Below are 20,461 nucleotides of genomic sequence, written 5' to 3'. Positions count from 1 at the left end.
TAAGGTCACAATGTGGCTATACCTCATAGAGTGGCAATGTGACTATAAATCATACAAGGTGGCAATGTGGCTATACCTCATATAAGGTGGCAATGTGGTTAAACCTCATACAGGGTGGCAATGTGGCTAAACCTCATACAGCATGACAATATGGCTATACCTCATACAAGGTGGCAATTTGGCTATAAATCATATAGAGTGGCAATGTNACAAGGTGGCAATTTGGCTATAAATCATATATAGTGGCAATGTGGCTATATCTCATATAAGGTGGCATTGTGGCTATAGCTCATATAAGGTGGCAATGTGGCTATACTTCATGTAAGGTGGCAATGTGGCTATACTTCATGTAAGGTGGCAATGTGGCTATACCTCATATAAAGTGGCAATGTGGCTATACTTCGTGTAAGGTGGCATTGTGGCTATACTCATATAATGTGGCAATGTGGCTATACTTCATGTAAGGTGGCAATGTGGCTATACTTCATGTAAGGTGGCATTGTGGCTATATCTCATATAAGGTGGCAATGTGGCTAAACTTCATGTAAGGTGGCAATGTGGCTATAACTCATGTAAGGTGGCAATGTGGCTATACCTCATACAAGGTGACAATGTGGCTTTACTTCATGTAAGGTGGCAATGTGGCTATACCTCATATAAGGTGGCAATGTGGCTATACCTCATGTAAGGTGGCAATGTGGTTATATCTTATATAAGGTGACAATGTGGCTAAACCTCATATAAGGTGGCATTGTGGCTATATCTCATATAAGGTGGCAATGTGGCTATACTTCATATAAGGTGGCAATGTGGCTATACTTCATGTAAGGTGGCAATGTGGCTCTTATATAAGGTGGCAATTTCTTATATAAGGTGGCAATGTGGCTAAACCTCATATAATGTGACAATGTGGCTATACCTCAAGTAAGGTGGCAATGTGGCTATATCTTATATAAGGTGGTAATGTGACTATACCTCATATAATGTGACAATGTGGCTATACCTCATATAAGATGGTAATGTGACTATACCTCATATAATGTGACAATGTGGCTATATCTCATATAAGGTGGCAATGTGGCTAAACCTCATATAAGGTGACAATGTGGCTATATCTCATATAAGGTGGCAATGTGGCTATACTTCATGTAAGGTGGCAATGTGGCTATATCTCATAAGGTGGCAATGTGACTATAAATCATATAAGGTGGAAATGTGTCTAAACCTCATACAGGGTGACAATGTGGCTAGTCATATACGAGTGCAATATGGCTATACCTCATAAGATTGCAATGTTTCTATACCTCATATGATGTGGCAATACCTCATATAAGGTGGCAATTTGGCTATACCTCATAAAAGTTGGCAGTGTGGCTATACATCATATAAGGTGACAATGTGGCTATACCTTACAAAAGATTGCAATGTTACTATACCTATACTGGTTGGCAATACCTCAAATAAGGTGACAATACCTCAAATAAGGTGACAATGTGGCTATACCTCATATAAGGTGACAATGTGGCTATACCTCATATAAGGTGACAATACCTCAAATAAGGTGACAATGTGGCAATACCTCAAATAAGATGACAATGTGGCCATACCTCAAATAAGGTGACAATACCTCAAATAAGGTGACAATGTGGCTATACCTCATATAAGGTGACAATGTGGCTATACCTCATATAAGGTGACAATACCTCAAATAAGGTGACAATGTGGCAATACCTCAAATAAGATGACAATGTGGCCATACCTCAAATAAGGTGACAATACCTCAAATAAGGTGACAATGTGGCTATACCTCATATAAGGTGACAATGTGGCTATACCTCATATAAGGTGACAATACCTCAAATAAGGTGAAAATGTGGCAATACCTCATATAAGGTGGCAATGTGGCCATACCTCAAATAAGGTGAAAATGTGGCAATACCTCATATAAGGTGACAATGTGGCTATACCTCATATAAGGTTGCTATATACCTGATAGAAGGTGGCAATAACTCATATAAAGTGGCATTGTGGCTATACCTCATTCAAGGTGGCATTGTGGCTATATCTCATGTAAGGTGGCAATGTGGCTATACCTCATATAAAGTGGCAACTTGGCTGGACCTATAGCCCTATATTTTTATTATGCATCTAATTTGGATCGAGGTCAAGCAAACATGACAATTTTATTTGGTTAATCACTGATCATTAATGAAGCATTTAATTTGTTGTGATTTTGAGGGATAACATATCATCCCTACAAAATAGGGCTGTGAGGGAAGAAGATTATTGAAAATTATGCAATTTAAGGAAGAGCTTTCTATTTTGGTCTGGTAATGACGTCGTGATGACTCCAGGTTAGAACATCAGTGGATACACATTTCTTTTATGACACTTTTTAATGTGCAATACGTTCAAGAATGACGTTGCACAATCATGTCTAGTTCATTGAGAATTGGCATATCTCCACTCACTTATATTGTCTCTGAAACTTGTCGCAAGCAGTTTTCAAAGTACGATATGTTCAATATGCTTTAAATGATCTGTATACGAGAGAGCCTACTTCAGCATTAATTTCATCTAGAAATATTGATTTATATTACTTCTGCTTTTTCATGTATATTATTTTTGTATAAAAAGAGTGACAAGTCAATACCAATTTACATATGACTTTAATAGCACATCTTATAAACAACCAAACATACACTGATCAATACATGTTATTGTTGTCAACTTCTGTACAAAATTATATTCTTCTTGAACTTTTCCATTTTCAAGATAACAATGAATATCAAAAGCACTGTTAATATTTACACTTTGTGGAGAAATACTTGTTACAACAACTACTGTCCCCATTGTCTATGACCAGTGTTTTATCACTTCCACTCAAGACACCTCATCACCAATAAGTATGAAATTATAATACTGTTTACAAAATCTGTCAAGATGTTTCAATTTAAGTAAAGGCTGAAATGATACCTCAGAGATTGCTTTAAAAATCTCGTATGAATCATATGCTTGTTTACCACCAAACCAAATTATTGAGGAATATTCTGTCAGATATTGAGATTTTCTCCCACCATTATTTAAGAATGTTGTGAAACTAAGATTTCCTCTCACTGTCGTCATATTTTCAACAATGCCATCTAAAAATCTACAACATCATGTATATTGTCGTAATTGTGACGTCATAACAGATCAATTTGTGTCATCACAAACCGAAAGTCATGCAATGCTATTACACACGGCAAATAAGACATAGTCAAAATCATTGTATAATACATAGCACTGTGTTCAGTGTCAAAATCACATAACATGATTTTTTTTTTTAAATATTTGAAATACATGATTCTGAAAATATGAGACATGAGTCGTGCACAACAGGAAATCATGAACAACAGTCTTCATAAGTCATAATTACGACACCATCGATTCTGTACTTTGATTACTATAATTTCACATGCATAATTCTCGTAACGTCTGATGTCAGATAAAGAACCATTTGTCCCAGGTATATCCCAGTCTTTAAGATTGAAATGGACTTAAATCACATTCAATTTGTCTCTTCAACTCCCTTGGTCAACATTTTCCTGTTCCACTGGTTTTCTGATGAAAGCCTCTGTGATATTATCTGTGTGTTATCGTTTTGGTATCTCAATCCGAGCCATCGTCTGTATCGGTTTCATCTGATCCGGATCCCTTCCCGGAAGACGGTGGTGATGGAAGGATTTCTTCGTCAGAAGGCAGCTGTAATTAAACAACAAAACAATTATTTACTCTCATTTATCTATCCCTTTACATCAACTTGCCAACAGCTGAAAAATAAAACAAGAGGCCTTTAATAATTACCAACCTTTTAAATTTTTCATGTTTGGCACATACAACCTTATGACCCTGAATCAGTTCCACTTCTACTTCTTCTAAATGGTACTGACCAACTTCAACAATTTGAAGATAAAAAGAGATTGTTTTTAAAAGATACAAGATGGTCTAATTTGCATTTGAAAAGTGACGGTAGAGGGCTGATTTGAATAATTCCGTTGTGGGGCTCGAGATAAACAGTTGGACATGTCAGCAAGCAAATATGCTTAATCTTGTTCTCATATTCTTGTCAGGTGTGTTTATAAATACCCAAGTCTTTTTTATTATTATTATAATTGTATTGTAATTGACCTAATAAGCATATAAAAAGTAGTGCACTGAAAATTACAGACTACATAACTGCTAACTATAACAAACCTTCATGTTAAAATTGTGAATGACTTGGTTATTAGAAAAGATTCTACAGTTTAATATGGACTGGTTGGCGTGACAGAACATTGAAGAAATAGATGGTGACATTTTTAGAAAACTGTGTTTATCAGTCGTTACCTAACCTGGACCTCTTGAATGCGACATCACAGAACATATATCCGAGTCAACTATACCGCCGTACAGGAATAGCCTCTTTTAAGTTAAGACAATTTATACCCAAAGAACGCTCTTGAAAATCACATTTCTTTTTAATCATTCTGAAGGGCTCATAGAATTAAGCATAATACATTCTGCAAACACTTTTCTTCAATTCTTCTATTGTACACGATATCAATTACAATCTTGAGTATCACTAAAAGTTTCAATTTCAAATAACAGATGTTCAGAAGGAGTGAACAGCAATAAAGACACAATCTATCAAGTAAATACCTCTCCAACACTACTCTCTTTGTCCTCTTCACTTTCTTCCTTCTTCACTTCTTTCTTCGCCTCCTTTTTGACTTTTTTCTTCAGGGGTTTGTTCTCGTCTGATGAGCTAGAACTCGAGATGAACTCCTTACTCTTGTAAGATTCTCCTGCCCCTGCTCGGCTTTCTGTGACCTTTTTAGCTGGACTCTTGGACGCACTGGGAGACTTGGGACTCTTTTTGATCCTGGTAAAAAAAAAAAGGATGCTGTCTATCAAAAAAGTGTTGGATTGTGAATGTAAACCCTGCCCTAACTCATGCGATACTTTTATTTTGCTTAAAAATTTCAATATCATTCATAATCTGGATAGGATGTTTCACTTAAAGCTCCATTGAAACAATTTTAACAATTAATCAGGGCACCGGAGCAACTATTCAGCCGGTGAATATATTACAGGACAAAAACATATAGTAGGTTTCATCTACACAACATTATCACTAGTTCAGACAAAAATATTGCGCAATAGACACATTCCTGTTCAAAAGTCACGAAAAAAGCATTGGAACTTCAACATCTGCAAAACTGACTATTTATACTTAAAACATTTAGACCAGAAATTCACATGCTGCAATATATTTAATAAATCACTTTTTCTTCGTCTTTTTCTCCCCATCACTTCCATCATCACTGTCACCCGGTTCATTTTCCACTTCTTTCTTTGGTCGTTTATTGTATTCTTCCATTGCCACGAGGTATTCTTCCTTTGCCTTGGCGTGCTTCTCGTCCCACTCCTGCAGAACATAAAAAATACCCAGTCAATACACAACCTCAATTCTTACACCATGCTATTGTTTCTTAAAAGCTCATCACAGTATAATTTGACATCTGCAACTTCAGCATTGAATGTGGTTTAACAATGTTTGTGCTTCTACAAACTTGCATGAAATAGCTAAATCGCACAATGTATAAAAAGTATTTGCACACGCCCCATGCCTATCAACTTGTAAACAACTTTATCAACCACTTAATCATGTAATAAAACTGAGTAATTAATTCATATGAACAATACCTTAACAGGAGGTAGCTTCTGTAACACCGTACACTACTAGCGTTCCACCACTATAACAGTTGGAATATTTCACCTCTATTTCAGTTCAAATTTTATTGTAGCACTATTTAAATACAATCACAGTATTCTCTATTACAGGTAGAAAATTCCACCTCTATTAAAGTTAGAATATTCCACGACTGATACATTAGACTATTCCACCACCATCAAAATTAGAATATTCCATGACTATTGTTCAATCTATGTGATAACAGATGTTTGGTTTAGGTCTTGACATACTGTTTTATCTGTTATTTCCTTCCAGAGTTCGCCAGCCTTTTTGGAGAGTTCGATGATGGATATGTTTGGGTGATCAGTCTTCATTTTCTCCCTGTTTGTGTTGAACCAGATCATATAGCCCGACATTGGCCGTTTTGGCTTGTCTGGATCTCGGTTTTTGTTCTTCTTCTTCCGCTTGGTCCGCTTCTGACCAGGCTCTCGCTACAAGTATTCCATATTTCATCAGAAAAGTTTATAAATGACAGATCAGAAAATAATCTTTGTTTTGACGTCTGGATTAATATATTGCACTTGAAATTTAAAAAGGCCAACATGTAACACTTTTAATCCAATTTCACAAAAAATTCAATTTAACTCATTCACCCCTGAAATTTCTTAACCCTTTCACCACCGTAGACCACAATGGACTCATCTCTATAAATGCATGGAAGACTCTACTAAAGTTACCTAGGGGTGAAAGGGTTATGGAACTATTCCAACCTTTGAATTGAAGAGTTCATACGTGTCTTTAGATGAATGAATTAAGGCTTACTAAAATGCATTGACAACAATTTTAGAAAGGTGACTAATGAAGACTAAAAAAATCTCTGTACTTTTTTTAAATCATATAAAATTAATAACCCAAAAATTGCTATTTCCCTCAAAAGGAGGTAAGCTTTACAAGTCCCTTACTTATCCCCAGGGAGAGGGATACGGCTCACAATGGCGGTTTTGGTTCTGTTTTTGGTTTCTATGCTTTACTATTTATTACTTTGGATTTCGTGTCCTCACAACAGCCATGGCCATATCAGGATGGGTCTATATTATACATTACTGATTATAATCAATATTTGGGATACTTCAGGTAGAAAGATTATTGATTATGATATTAGAATTGTTTCTAATCTAATATGAACAACTATCAAGTGCAATGTATAGATGAGATTTATTTTTCATGAACTATTAACTCATTCACCTCTGAAATTTTATAATGAATTATTCCAACCTTTGAATTGGAAGAGTTCAAATGTGTCTTCAGGGGTTAATGAGTTAAGGGTTGATCAATGTACATACAACAGTTTTAGCAGTGCGGGCCTTCCTCTTTTCCTTCTCCTTTCGCTTGGCCTCTCGTCTGGCCACAGCCTCTGGACCGCTGCCTGCATCTGCCTCATCAGACTCAGATGTTGTTGGCGGGTTACTGTCATACCTACAACGGTCATCACTCCGATCATTAGCTGTTTATACCTTTCTAATATAGGGGCTTCAATCATTAGCTATGAATATATTTCTTTATACGATAACAATCTTTGTAGTTGAAACGTTAAAATGTTGACACATTAGCTCAGGTAATTGTCAAGAATTTCTAACAAGAGTACAGCAGGGTCGGAACAATATACACCTGATGCCAAACTGACGTTTAAATAAAATCCTCCTGTATTAAATTCTATGAAAATATTGAAATGTAATGAGAAGAAAATTCATTTGTACAGTATGTCTCCGTACCTCTTGAGAAATAGCGATACATGTAACAAGAATTGTTGACGCACCAATGATAAAGGGCTTTTTGAACAGCCCGCTAAAATTTTGTTTTAGATGAAAAGATTATTTTTTTTTGAATAATATTTTATGTCAACATTGTGCAAAAAGATAAAACAAATAGTAGTCTTAGATTTATTTTTGAGGAAACATGTAGTCAGAAACACATTTTATTGATAGAATATATTTAAGCAATAAAATATATATCTTACTCTTCAGCCACTTCACTACCACTGTCACCTGGGTTGAAGGACTCATCTGGGAAAACAAACACAAATCTATTACTATGTACACAATGTCACCAGGGAAAATCAACTGACATTATTCATATTTCCAATGTTGTTATACGGACCTGATAAAGTAATATTGACCCGAGACCATCTGACTTCCTACCTACACATGCTTTCTACGTATAAGAAGATTTATCAATCAACTAAAAAATGTTCAGCTGATATTTTTTGTTCATTAACTTTCAAGTCAGAGTTCCTGTTGATTTTATATATGGAATGTTTGATATTTTGGAATATTTCGCGGAAATAATGTTCAGAAAAATGAAGATCCTGCAATTATTAGCTGTACACCTATTGTGATTTACAACATATCAACATATTGGTACAGCTAGGGTGATAGGCTATTCAACATGTCAACAGTAGAGCATAGTATGTATGTACTGGAAGTCCCTCCTTTAAAGGAGATCCTTTGATATGGAGTAACAAGGATCTCCCAGTATAGAGGCATAGGTGGTAACTCTACAGATATTATAAAGGGGGAGAAGAGCCAACGCCATTCCAATATTAGGTAGGATCCTTTTACAGATATTACCAGGATGAGCGGGGCACGAACCTTAACAATGACATTGGTCTGCGACCTACTGGCTGTCTGTCATTGGAGTGGTATAGATGGTAACCCTACAGACATTACCAGGATGAGCGGGGCACGAACCTTAACAATGACATTGGTCTGCGACCTACTGGCTGTCACGCATCAATTAACTACCGTATCCAGAGCGTTAGACCACTGTGTCTATTTGACATATGTGGCGACTTTCCTTTTCTCGGGAAAATGTTATTTGACTTTCTGAAATTGCTAAATGCTAAAGGTCAAATGAAAGTTCTGGGGACGATTGACTAACCTGAGCTGTCTGTGTCGTCGTCCTCGTCGTCACTGTACCGATCCTTTCCTTCAGCTTTCATCCTCTCCAGGTAGGCGTCGTGATCACCGTCATCATCGTCGCTGGCACTCATATCATCGGCATAGTTAGCATTCTTCTGCTTCTGGTCCTGTCAACCGAAAATACTCCTATATTTACACTGTAATTTCACTGGTTTTCATAAATATTTAATTTATTTGTCTGGTGTATTTCATCACACAAAGATAAAAGTGGTTTTTGACATCAAGCAAATTTTTCTGGGATAATGCAGTTTCAGAGACACAAGTCTAATCTGTCATAGAAATTAGGCCATAACTAAATACAAATGCATGAACGAGGGCTACCTTTAAAGGAACAAATCAGAATTTGGATGTTCAAGTCAAACAATATTATACAAGTTACCCGTAATGGAAATATGATATTTTTCAGAAAAAAATCTTTCTTTAATTGTCCATGGTCCAAGAAATTACAAACAAATGAGATGAGGTAGGAAATTCTCAGATGGATATTGATTCTTATCAGAAAAACCAGGAAAATGAAGGTCAACCAATTTACATTTACTTTTCCATAGCAATATTAGCCATTCTGAAAACGGTGATGACAAAAAATTGGATCTCCACTGACGTTGTGTCTTTAAAGAAATGCGGACAACATATGAGAGGTTATGTTAGAAAATAACCTTAGCCACGATCAGTTATTAGGGTTGCACCACAAGGCAAGTCAGGGCAAGTAATTAAGGATTTTTAATTTTCCCTACCTTTTTTCTTTGTTATTTCTTTTTCTTTATTACTGGTGTATATTTTATAACTATACTTGGCATTGTTTTACTAAATTTCAATCACTCTTCTGGTTTCTTTTACTACATAAATGTCAATAATTCCAGGTTTTACAGGAAATATATATATTGCCACGAAGATTAAAATGTCAAAATCAGGAAACGTACCAGTTTTCCACCAATGTTCTTCACTCGAAGTTTCTTGTTACTGACAAAATCATACAATTTGCCATATTCATCCCTGAAAAATAGAGATACAGAATTATATATCAACAATCAACAATTTACCTTGATCATACATACTTGTTTTTTTATAAAAAGATTTGTATCATACTGCAAGGAAATGTGCTCCGAGATCAGCTGCAAACCACAATTTGCAGTTCCCAAAACCTAGAATAAATACTAGTTATTCTGGACCTAAAATATGGAATCAACTTCCTATTGAAATGAAGACTGCCCGCAATCTTTATGAATTCAAAGAAAAATGTCACAAATATTTTAAACAAGTATCTGTCTAACTATCTTCGTATATTTATGTACTATTATGAATATCATTGAGTGCATGTTGATTATTGATTGTTTTGTTGTTATTCATTTTTTTCCATCTATGTTTGTGTACCTATTTAACTCATTCACCCCTGAAATTTCATAATGAATTATTCCAACCATTGAAATGGATGAGTTCAAATGTGTCTTCAGGGGTGAATGAGTTAAAGAGGGCCCCTTAAGAGATTAGCCTTTATTGTTGGCTAAATGAGTTGTAACCTCTAAAAATAAAATATTATTACTATTAAGTGTGGAAATACCTAGGAGCCAACAGGAATCTTTACACAAAATATGAGTAAAATATGTCCAGCCCTTTTCATAGAAATAGTCATGATAAACTTTGACCCTGGTAGCCATATTGCTTTTCATCTCCAACAAACAAATAGATATTGCACTAATTGGACCGATTAGTGGGGATGTGTACAAAATTTGAGAGCGACCGGTCAAGTTCTTTCTGAGAAATAGAAATAACAAGAATTTCTTACAGAAAATGGACCACAGAACAAAGGCATTTACGAATAGCTGGCCATCTGATGACAGTGGTCTTAAAATACTGTAGTTATTCTTTACTTTCTGACTTGAATAAGATGTTGGAACCATAGAAAAAATAAATCACAAAAAACACAAAAACCTACTTTTCTACACCAACAAAGGTGTGCATGGTGCCTGACTTTGTCTCGATGTCAAAGTCAAATGACCTTAAACTGCCTGCACTTCTCGCAAAGTTAACGCTGGCCACCTCATCGAAGCGGATGTGCATGGGAGGTTTGTGTATGAATATGAACCCTCTCTCTAGTGGGTACAGGAAACCTGTGGCTGCTTTGTAGGAGCAGCTGACTGCATTGGTTCCAGAACTCCTGCAATAAAAATTTACATTTTATTCCGAACAACTTTGATAACTAACAAATTTTAAAGATATGAAACATTCAACTTAAATGTGTAATACAAGTTTAATGATTTTTCACCTACCTCATGCTTTTAAAGCCTACCTTCCAGATTCTTTAAAACTTACCCCACAATATAACTTGTACTTATTAACACCAAGTCTTGATTGCCGTCATAAAATAAAGCAGGAGGTCATATACTACGATATGGGGGTAAACTAAAACCCTGTTTGAGTTGTATAAAACATAGGAAATTGACGTAAGAATTACCCGACAAATGTCCCAGGGACGGTGATCTTTCTGTTCGTTACAGCCTTAAACACACGACTGATGACCTCGTACTCAAGGCCGGACATCTCTCTCTGTAGTTTACCCTCGTACTTAGTCTCGAAGTCTTCACTGTAAACAGGCACCACACATTACTTTTATATGTCAGTACAACTTACACTGATTGCATAACAATAAATTTCCACAAAAAATCTTTAATAATAAAATTCACATTAGTTCAGTGGAGTAATTAACTTGTTAACTTGTCCGGAATTCTTGAAAAATTCAAATTATAATTAAGTAACATTAAACCTGTTAAATTGTTGGCATCAAAAAATGTTACTTTATGTACATTAGTTTCATTCCTTTTCTACCACACTTGCCCTAGTTGGCCACCTTTGGTCATTTTTACACATGAAACTAAGGGATGTGACAGCATGACGACACATTCATCCACCTCTCATCACCTCCCACCACACCCACAACAGTTCAAGAGATTTAGTTAAAATCAACTTTGAGTTAGACTCACTCGGACTGTCCCAGCTCTAACGTCATCTCATCATCCTTTTGGAAGAGGAGAATGATAAATGGATATCTCGTCTGGCCCTGTTTGATTGGAGGATCCAGACTCACCTGTGTGATTAAAATATAAGAAATATGGAACAATCATGCGAAACAGATGTTATTGATAAACGTTAAATTATATAATATTAATGTTACAGAGGAACTGCATCTTTCCGAAACCCCCTCCCCGAAGAAATTCGCTGAAGGAACAGCAAGTGGATTAATAAATAACAATCAAATATAAAATCTGATTTTGAGTTTTCTGCTTGAATAAAAGTGAAAATGTAAGTCTGACTAACATGAAATGATCTGCAGAATGAAAAATTTAAAAGTGGATGAATACAATTTCATAACTTCTGAGAAAAACAATCATAAATGCTGTTGATTTGTGTCCCCTTTCTACAATCCAAAACCTAAATGCCCTTTATTCAGGACAAACTTTTGTATACATCAATGAAATCAAGTAGAGAGGTAGATGGAGATTCCAAAAAGATCTTGGAAACATTAACATTGCAAGCATGTTAATATTTCAGTGTTCTAAACTAAGCATAGTTTTACTGAAATCTAGTGCAATAAAATAGGTCACTGTGACACAACAGCTATAGCACAGAGAAACTAGCCTTCCTCTTATAGGAACAGATGGGACTTGCATTCGAAAAATTCACACATGACAACTCACCACAAAAAACATCTGTCTGCCATCTTTGTGCGGTAACAGGAACAACCGTAAAACTGTTGTGTAGGGGATTTTATAGTCAAAGGTTTTACCGTGGAGTTGTAGGAAAGTTGGGTATATCTTAAAGTCGTATCGACCCCTGAAAAAGTAAAGCTTATTTTATTTACATACATCAAAGATAGGTTATTAATGCAAACAGATCATTAACAAAATACAAGATATTCTTATATTTTTGTTCCAGTGCTTTGTAATCAAAATGAAAATTAAACACACTTCTTTTATTTTTGTTAATAATAACGTCCCCTCATTTGAAAGGACAAACCACTACACATCCTTTAATATCATAAATGACAACAATCTGATGGACCTACCTAGGTGTGAGACAATGTATTTCGGTGAATACTGCAATAGTTTCTCCAGTCGCCTGGATAATATCTGCTTTGTCGAGAACGTTCTCGTAAAATTCCTGTCAAAGAAAGAAATACCAATAAAAAGATATAATCATCATATATATATGTTTAAATTTCTTAACCTATCAGGCCAAATAAAAAAGAATCTTTTATATCTCCAGCCATCTTTTGAAACGCAGCAAATAACCTAATGCACTTTATTTCATACGTTATTTGGTTTTTATTATAAAATGTACATGTATATATCTTAGATTTTTCAGCTGCAGCAGACGTGAATGTCTCAATCCCAAGTCAAGATACGCTCCCGATTAATAATTAATTTTGCGGTATATAATTCAAATACGGTACTACATTGGTCACTGTATACACTGATAATGTTCAATTGCATAGAATTTATATTTGATTTTAACATTACTTGTTATCTGAACTGATAAAAGTGCATTTTTGTGACAGAATCTGTCAAAGGATGCAACTTCTTGAAATTATAAAATCAGAAATGACAAACTCTGTTTTGCTAAATATAATTCACATTTTAAATTCAAGTTATTATGGTAAAAATAATTTGGTAACATAGACATTTTGCTTTTTCTTTACTTTCATACACAGATGCCATCAATGTAAACACTTGCCAATAAAATGCCTATGTTAAGTAATTTATAATAAATTTGATCTTAAAACACTATAAACCATGGGGAAAAATTCTAATTTCATAATTACCTGTACTGGATCTTTGATCTCTCATTATTACTTGTACTGGATCTTTGATCTCTCATTATTACCTGTACTGGATCTTTGATCTCTCATAATTACCTGTACTGGATCTTTGATCTCTGATTATTACCTGTACTGGATCTTTGATCTCTCATTCTTACCTGTACTGGATCTTTGATCTCTAATTCTTACCTGTACTGGATCTTTGATCTCTCAGTATTACCTATACTGGATCTTTATCTCTGTGTTTTACCTGTACTGGATCTTTATCTCTGTGTTTTACCTGTACTGGATCTTTGATATCTCATTTTTACCTGTAATGGATCTTTGATCTCTCTTTATTACCTGTACTGGATATTTAATCTCTCCTTATTACTTGTACTGGATCTTTGATCTAAGTGTTTTACTTGTACTGGATCTTTGATCTCTCATTATTACCTGTACCAGCTGGATCTTTGATCTCTTGTGTTTTACCTGTACTGGATATTTGATCTCTCATTATTACCTGTACTGGATATTTGATCTCTCATTATTACCTGTACTGGATCTTTGATCTCTCTTTATTACCTGTACTGGATCTTTGATCTCTGTGATTTCTCCCTTTTCAGCATTTGCCGCTGCAAGAGCTGCAGCAGCTGGCTGTCCAGGAATATGGAAACGCAGTTCCATGAGTGATACAGCGGCATCGTCATTCTGGTGGAACTCCAACGTCACTTCACTCTTAGAGGTAGTTGTATGGGAAACGTTGTTGAGGGGTACTTCAAAAGCAAGTTTGTTGTCCACCTCAAAGCTTAAGGAGTTTCCTGATAACAGTTAAACATAAAACTTAACACTCTCCGACCCAACAACTAAATCTTATTGTTATAACATTTATATATTTTTCACAAAATTTGGATGAAAATTTTATGAGGACTTTTTTGGCCTGACAAGATATGGCTAATAATTTTGAGAAATGGACCTCCGTTAGTTTCCATCTTTACTGCTGGGCAAGTTAAATTTTACGTGTGGCATTACACAATAGTCAAGATGAAAACTGTAGCAAGGATTGTACCGACAAGACTATTGAAAAAGAAAGTATCTGTAGACACAAAAACCTCTATCAAAGCGACTAGTTAAACAATATGGTCGGAAGCTTAATGAAAGGATGGTGGGCCGTGTTTTTCTACCTTCTGTTTTATAAAGGCCTGTTCCGGGATCCTTCATGAATTGGAAAAAAATATAGAATTATTCTTTGTGGAATTGGGAAGAAATTCCTTGAGATAATAAAGCTTTTTGTTTTCTTAAGGAAGCAGTCTTATTCCGACTTAAAAATCACTAGTGGGATACATGGTTTTTATACCTGTGAAGTTTGCAATTCCCCAGTTCCATCCCTTCACAGATAAATCTTGTTTTTCTAAGGATGTTTCATAATATTTTGAAACAAAACTGGACAGCTTGTCAAAATCCTGCAAAAAAACACTTCATTGGATTGATAAAAATAACAGAACGACATGCAACATTTAAAATATTCATAACAACGAAGGTCAATAAATTAATAAACGTATGATGTGTTTTGGTTTAAATTAATATTTGATACATATATAAGAAATTACTATTAAAAATACAACTACAATTTATAATATTTGCATGATAATTTTTCTAATATTTGACTTTTCAAAACTTGAAAAGTAGAAAATTATCATTCCTTGGAGGTAAGCAAAACTCCACAAAATAAAACAAGAAATTCTCCACAATTCAATATCTGATCATTTTTAGATATTAATTCTGAATAAAGGCAGTGAACTTAAAGCTTTATCAGCCAAAAGAAATTTGATAAAGTGCACAAGAAAATTGTGTATACAAATTTGTTTACCGTTTCTTTGAATCCATCATATCTGTGAATAATTCCTGTATCCAACATGAACTTTAAACAATATCCTCTTGCTCGTTTTAACCAGTACACTTTGTCAACATCTGTACTTTGGTATTGGTCAACTTTTCCAGTTTTAATGTTTTTGAAACTAACACTTGTACTCTGCAACTTTAGCTTGCCTGCATTCTGAAAGTAAAACATGAAACATCACATAAATAAATATTTAATATAAGAACAATATAAACAATAGAAGATTAAGAATGATTATGCCATCAATGCCATGACCCTTCAGGAAAAGGATCAGACATTTAAAGGAAGGGTCTTTGACAGTTTTTTCTCCAGATCTAATGAGGTATACCCTGTAAATTTTGAAAATCTACCTATATCACACAACCAATTACCCCTTCCTTTTTTCAAACCAGGAGAAAACATTGCATGTGCATGACAACATTTACACACAATTTCAAACGTAAATCACTGGCAAATGCAAGGTTGTTAATACAACTGGAAATTTTACTAAGCTATGCGAAAAAATAAAAAAAAATAAAAAAAAATGAAAATATTACAACTTTTTTGGTTGAAAATCATCAAATTGTTTTGAAGTGTCCATGGCCAGGATTCCTTGTAGTGAATTTCAAATAACAACCCACAGCCTGCAATTTCAGAACAAACATATCTTTTTTATACCAAAAGAAATTTTGATGTTCTTATATATCACTGGTTAACAAATCGTTACCAAAGTACTGAAACCTCATTGTGCATCCAAGTGCTCTCAGGGATAAATGCAGGAATAGAAAGTTAGTACCTTTTTGAAATAGGGGGAAAATGTGCGCTGTAGTTGCACGTCTTTAATATTTTTTCTTGCTGTTCATTAAACGCTTTGAATCGACCACTAGATATGTATTAGAATAAAACGTTTGTGCGACTTTTATGATATTGTATACCATAAACAGGGCCAGCCGTAAACATGTTGTAAAATATCAACAATGACATGAACACAGGGAAAATTAAATAAATCACTCAGTTGTCGAACTGAAGGAAAATGTACAAGAATAGAACCAAGAGAGATATTCGTGTGGTAGTATTTCAGTTAAAAGTGGGATAATTTTTTAATGAAAAAAAAGGGGAAACAAATCTGAAATAGGGGAAAATACCGCCGAAATAGGAGATGGGAATTGACCCGTATTCTGTCATAAAAATGGCCTATATATATATCCATGGCTCTCAACATATTTCAGCTCTGGACACCCAATATCTCACCCCATAAATGATGACCACCTCCTGTGACATTATATTTGATCCACGCACTTTTAATTCGACACACAAATAAATGAGAATGTCTTGAGACTAATGGTCATTTTGACAACTATCTTACTAATGGGGACTGATAAACACTAGTGGTGAAATCGTTGGAACTTTTTGATCCATGAACAGCTATATATATATCTTGTTTTTCTACATTTATGAAGCAGCAGTAACAACCTCGTTCTGAAAATCCAAAATCCCTTTTTAGGTATCACCATTTCAGACAATCTCAAGTGGGGAAATCATATCGATAACATCTGCAAGAAAGCCTGTTCAACCCTTGGCTTTATCAGACGCAACCTAAATCACTGCCCTTTAACCTATTGGAAATCGGCGTACTACGTCTCGCTTGGGAGATCAACATTTGAGTATGTATATATACGTACCGTGCCATTATATGGGACCTATTTCTCCAATCTGACATTGACAAGTTTGAGAGTTTATTCAACAGAAAGCAGTTAGGTTTGTTACCTGGGACTAATTCAAGGAACACGGGATACATCACAAAAATGCTAAAGGATCTGGGTTTTCCGACCCCGCAGCAGTGCAGGAAGGAACTCCGGTAATGACATTCCTGTTTAAGGTGGGTGAGGGGTTGGTGCCGGCCATAACAACCAATTCAATACTGACAGCAAGAAAGAGAGAGACGTCATGTGCGAGCACACAAATTTGTGAACTTTGTAGCTACCAACGTAGTAGACAAACTGGAAACTAACAACAGTCGATGCTACAAACCCATCAGTGCCAAAACGGTCACGCTAAAAGTAATATATTTGTGTTTCCCAAGGACCAACTTTTTGATGGTATGGTCCAGTCAACTACTGTGGATACATGCAAGTCTCACCTCCACAGTGACTAGTTTTAAGTGCGCTCCTCCTATCCGTTGGTTTTCCAACACATTTCTACAGATATGTTAGATAACGGGTTAATTTGACTTTTTGGAGGAGTTCTAAATATTCTGATGTGACTGATGATATTTATAAAATGCATGGTTTGTACATACTTAATAAGCTCTCTTGACTCCAAACAAAATGGTTAATAGAATAGACAATTGCTAGTTTAGTCAACAATGGTATGGTGATATTACCAGAGCACCTCGGACTTCCTGTACCACATCTGAATATTCTTGAATGTCACTCATATTTGATAAATATTTCCTCAAAGTTACTTCAATTTAAACCAATCGCCAACGGTCCCAATGCCTACATGTCTTCGTATCGCATGTGGCTGATGTTAGCAGAATATTCTCATGTGGTCCTTTTTAGATCTTTACTCATTGGAGACACGAACGACAACTTCCGGTCTCGTATTCGAAAATATGTTTTGCCTGAAAATCCAACGGGCATCACTATATTGATAAACTGAGACCTGACTGATCATGAAGTCGATTATCAAATCAAATCAATTCATTATTGTATTAATTTCACTAGACGATTTTGTAACTCTGTGTCTGTAAAAACACGCTTGCCTTTCGGAACTGATATATACAACCTGTTAAGCCTCTTAACACTCTAGAAAATATGGCGGGAAATAGTGTATTGTTTATCTTTAAGAAAACGTTTTATTAATAATGAGACGTTTTTTTTTCTTGCATAACAGTATTCTCATTTGAATTCAACAGTGTCCATCTCTCTTCTAATGATTTTTATGACTGTCATTACCATAGATCAACACCGGTTTATTTGCCGTGTCCAAAACGGAAGTAGGGGACTGTGTATTGACATTACGTCACGGTTACCTTTCCTTGTCACTTCCTGTCGCAGTTCTGTCACCTGCAAGCGAGACAACCTGGATGCACTCTGCTCTATTGTTATCCAGGTAAGTCACGAGAACGCGGAAGTTTTTACTTCAGCAAAACAAATAACCCGAAACATAAACTAGAAGTTCAGAAATCGCACTATGAAAATTTGACACGGGGAAAATAACATGAATGCTATCGGGTCTGAATGTGTATGAACACAGTACCCTGTATTCACGTTATTGACAGTGCTTCAATACACAGCAAACTACAAAAATGACGATCGTACTATAATTTTTAAGGGATAGCCTTTTGGTATTTTAATAGAACGATTTTTTTCATGTTATTTTGTGAACATTCCATTTTGCGTGATTATATAATATATAATCAATGGGCAGCAAATTATTAGTTGAAATTATTTCAGTGATGAATAGAAGTTTCCATTCTCTACTGCATACTACAGTACAGAACTGAAAAAAAGTTTCATATGTTATCTTGTGATATATTGTTGTTAGAAAGAATTTCCATTTAAAAAAAGGGTGCTAAATTTGGATCAATCATTATAAGATTAAAAGAGATCGCTGTGATTACACCACCAGACATTCTCATTTTTCCTTTTTGTGATTTATTTTGCACTCTATTTATCATATTAAAAGTGCAGACGAGCATAATTTGCATGGATTGGATAACTACACTAATCTTAATTACTAATTGAAATCTTGCTGACCACATATTTGTTATGTAATAAATATGGAGGTTTACAACAGCTACTTGGCCTTTTTAGTGTGGAAAAATTCAGATTCAGATTTGCATGACAGTTCAAACAAATTTAGTGTCCTTAATCACTTGACATATACTTTTTTCCTCTTAATGGACTAATCATAATGTAATCATGCATATTTTTCAAGTCTCTTTATTTTGGAGGAACACTAGTTCTCCTGATTTTCCATTTTCACTTTTAACTTTGGAAATCAGCACAATTCCATACATCTAGGTTTTTGTTCAAATTCAATTTTTCATTGCACAGAATAGCTAGAAAAATAACAATTTATGCATTACAATTTTGTCCAATTGGACCTTGTGCCTCTTTTTTTAAGACATTCTTAATCTTAGTCAATTTCTCCGCATGGTTCCTCCCACCTGCCCCAGGGAAATGTAGAAGGTTGGCAAATATGTACATTCGATGAAAATTTTATTTCGTTTTGAAATGTTTGTGTAATATAAAAGGATCTTGTAAATTTATCTCCAATTTCAAGTGAAAATCATAAATTAAATAATTTTCAAAAAGTGTTCATAGTTCTTGCTATCTTACTGAAACATCTCTTTGAACTCTTTACAAGGATACATGTATACATATTATACTAAAATACCTCAATCATTACTAGTATCATAGTTATCTTTTTAATGATAAATTATCAACGTGATTAATTCATTCATCAAACTAAGTGATATAAATGAGGAAGTAGAAGATGAAACAAGACCTCGTTAACACCTGTATTTAAATTATAAATTCCATATGCTGATTGTATCTTACAGCCGGTGCTGATTTTGAATGAACATTATGAAATTTTCCTTTGAATCGATGAGATGTATATAAGATGAAATAAAGGATTTGAATTTGAACTTGTAAATGGATATATGATAAATTAGTGTATATTATATGTTGCTTTAATTTCATACTGTAGACAGGTATGTTTCCTAGCTTGTAACATTTGTTTTTCTGTTTGATATTCGTTTTATTGATTTGGGAGATGCTAAATCACCAAGTTACATGTGTTGCTTCTTGTACAGGGTGTTTGTTGGGATGCTCAAACATGCAATTTTAATGAGCATAGCAAAAAACTTGATTAATTCCTCTCGCACAGTCATGAGGAGGCAATCAGTGTTGTGCAGATTCGTTAAGCAATATCATTAACAGATCAGATGTCACAGATAATACACACAAAAATTAGATCAAGTACTGAAATACTGAAAATCTCATTAAAGAAATTATGTAAAACATATCATAAATATATATATAAATTTCTAAAATGTCGTTGAATATTACAGGACGGGTTAAATT

At 34.8% G+C, this 20,461-nt stretch overlaps 2 protein-coding genes across 6 annotated transcripts in view; one reads left to right on the top strand and one right to left on the bottom strand.

The window, feature by feature from the left end:
- Window positions 1-2,652: 2,652 nt before the first annotated feature.
- Window positions 2,653-17,962, bottom strand: LOC110457827 (FACT complex subunit SSRP1-like). Of its 2 annotated transcripts, XM_021509253.1 has the most exons (17): window positions 17,749-17,962; window positions 15,357-15,542; window positions 14,844-14,949; window positions 14,072-14,307; window positions 12,755-12,849; window positions 12,387-12,522; window positions 11,673-11,776; window positions 11,147-11,275; window positions 10,628-10,849; window positions 9,615-9,687; window positions 8,654-8,801; window positions 7,734-7,779; window positions 7,060-7,192; window positions 6,007-6,207; window positions 5,307-5,449; window positions 4,681-4,903; window positions 2,653-3,744 (listed from the first exon to the last, which is right to left on the bottom strand). In XM_021509253.1, the coding sequence occupies exons 1-17, from the start codon at window positions 17,800-17,802 to the stop codon at window positions 3,652-3,654; spliced, it is 2,328 nt and encodes a 775-aa protein (XP_021364928.1). In that variant the 5' UTR covers window positions 17,803-17,962; the 3' UTR covers window positions 2,653-3,651. The 2 variants fall into 2 exon arrangements, with proteins under 2 accessions (XP_021364928.1, XP_021364929.1); XM_021509254.1 differs by lacking the exons at window positions 14,072-14,307; window positions 14,844-14,949; window positions 15,357-15,542; window positions 17,749-17,962 and adding an exon at window positions 13,666-13,681.
- A 413-nt stretch (window positions 17,963-18,375) lies between these two features.
- The window catches only part of LOC110457834 (titin-like), an 84,979-nt gene continuing 82,893 nt past the window's right edge, over window positions 18,376-20,461 (top strand). For all 4 annotated transcript variants that reach the window (XM_021509270.1, XM_021509268.1, XM_021509267.1 and 1 more), the window contains exon 1: window positions 18,376-18,479. The gene's annotated coding sequence lies outside the window, so the exon portion shown is untranslated. The remainder of the gene's footprint in view (window positions 18,480-20,461) is intronic.

The sequence above is a fragment of the Mizuhopecten yessoensis genome, unplaced genomic scaffold (assembly GCF_002113885.1).
Source record: "Mizuhopecten yessoensis strain PY_sf001 unplaced genomic scaffold, ASM211388v2 scaffold9331, whole genome shotgun sequence".
In the NCBI taxonomy this organism is placed as follows: Eukaryota; Metazoa; Mollusca; class Bivalvia; order Pectinida; family Pectinidae; genus Mizuhopecten; species Mizuhopecten yessoensis.
This window is presented reverse-complemented; position numbering and strand designations above follow the sequence as displayed.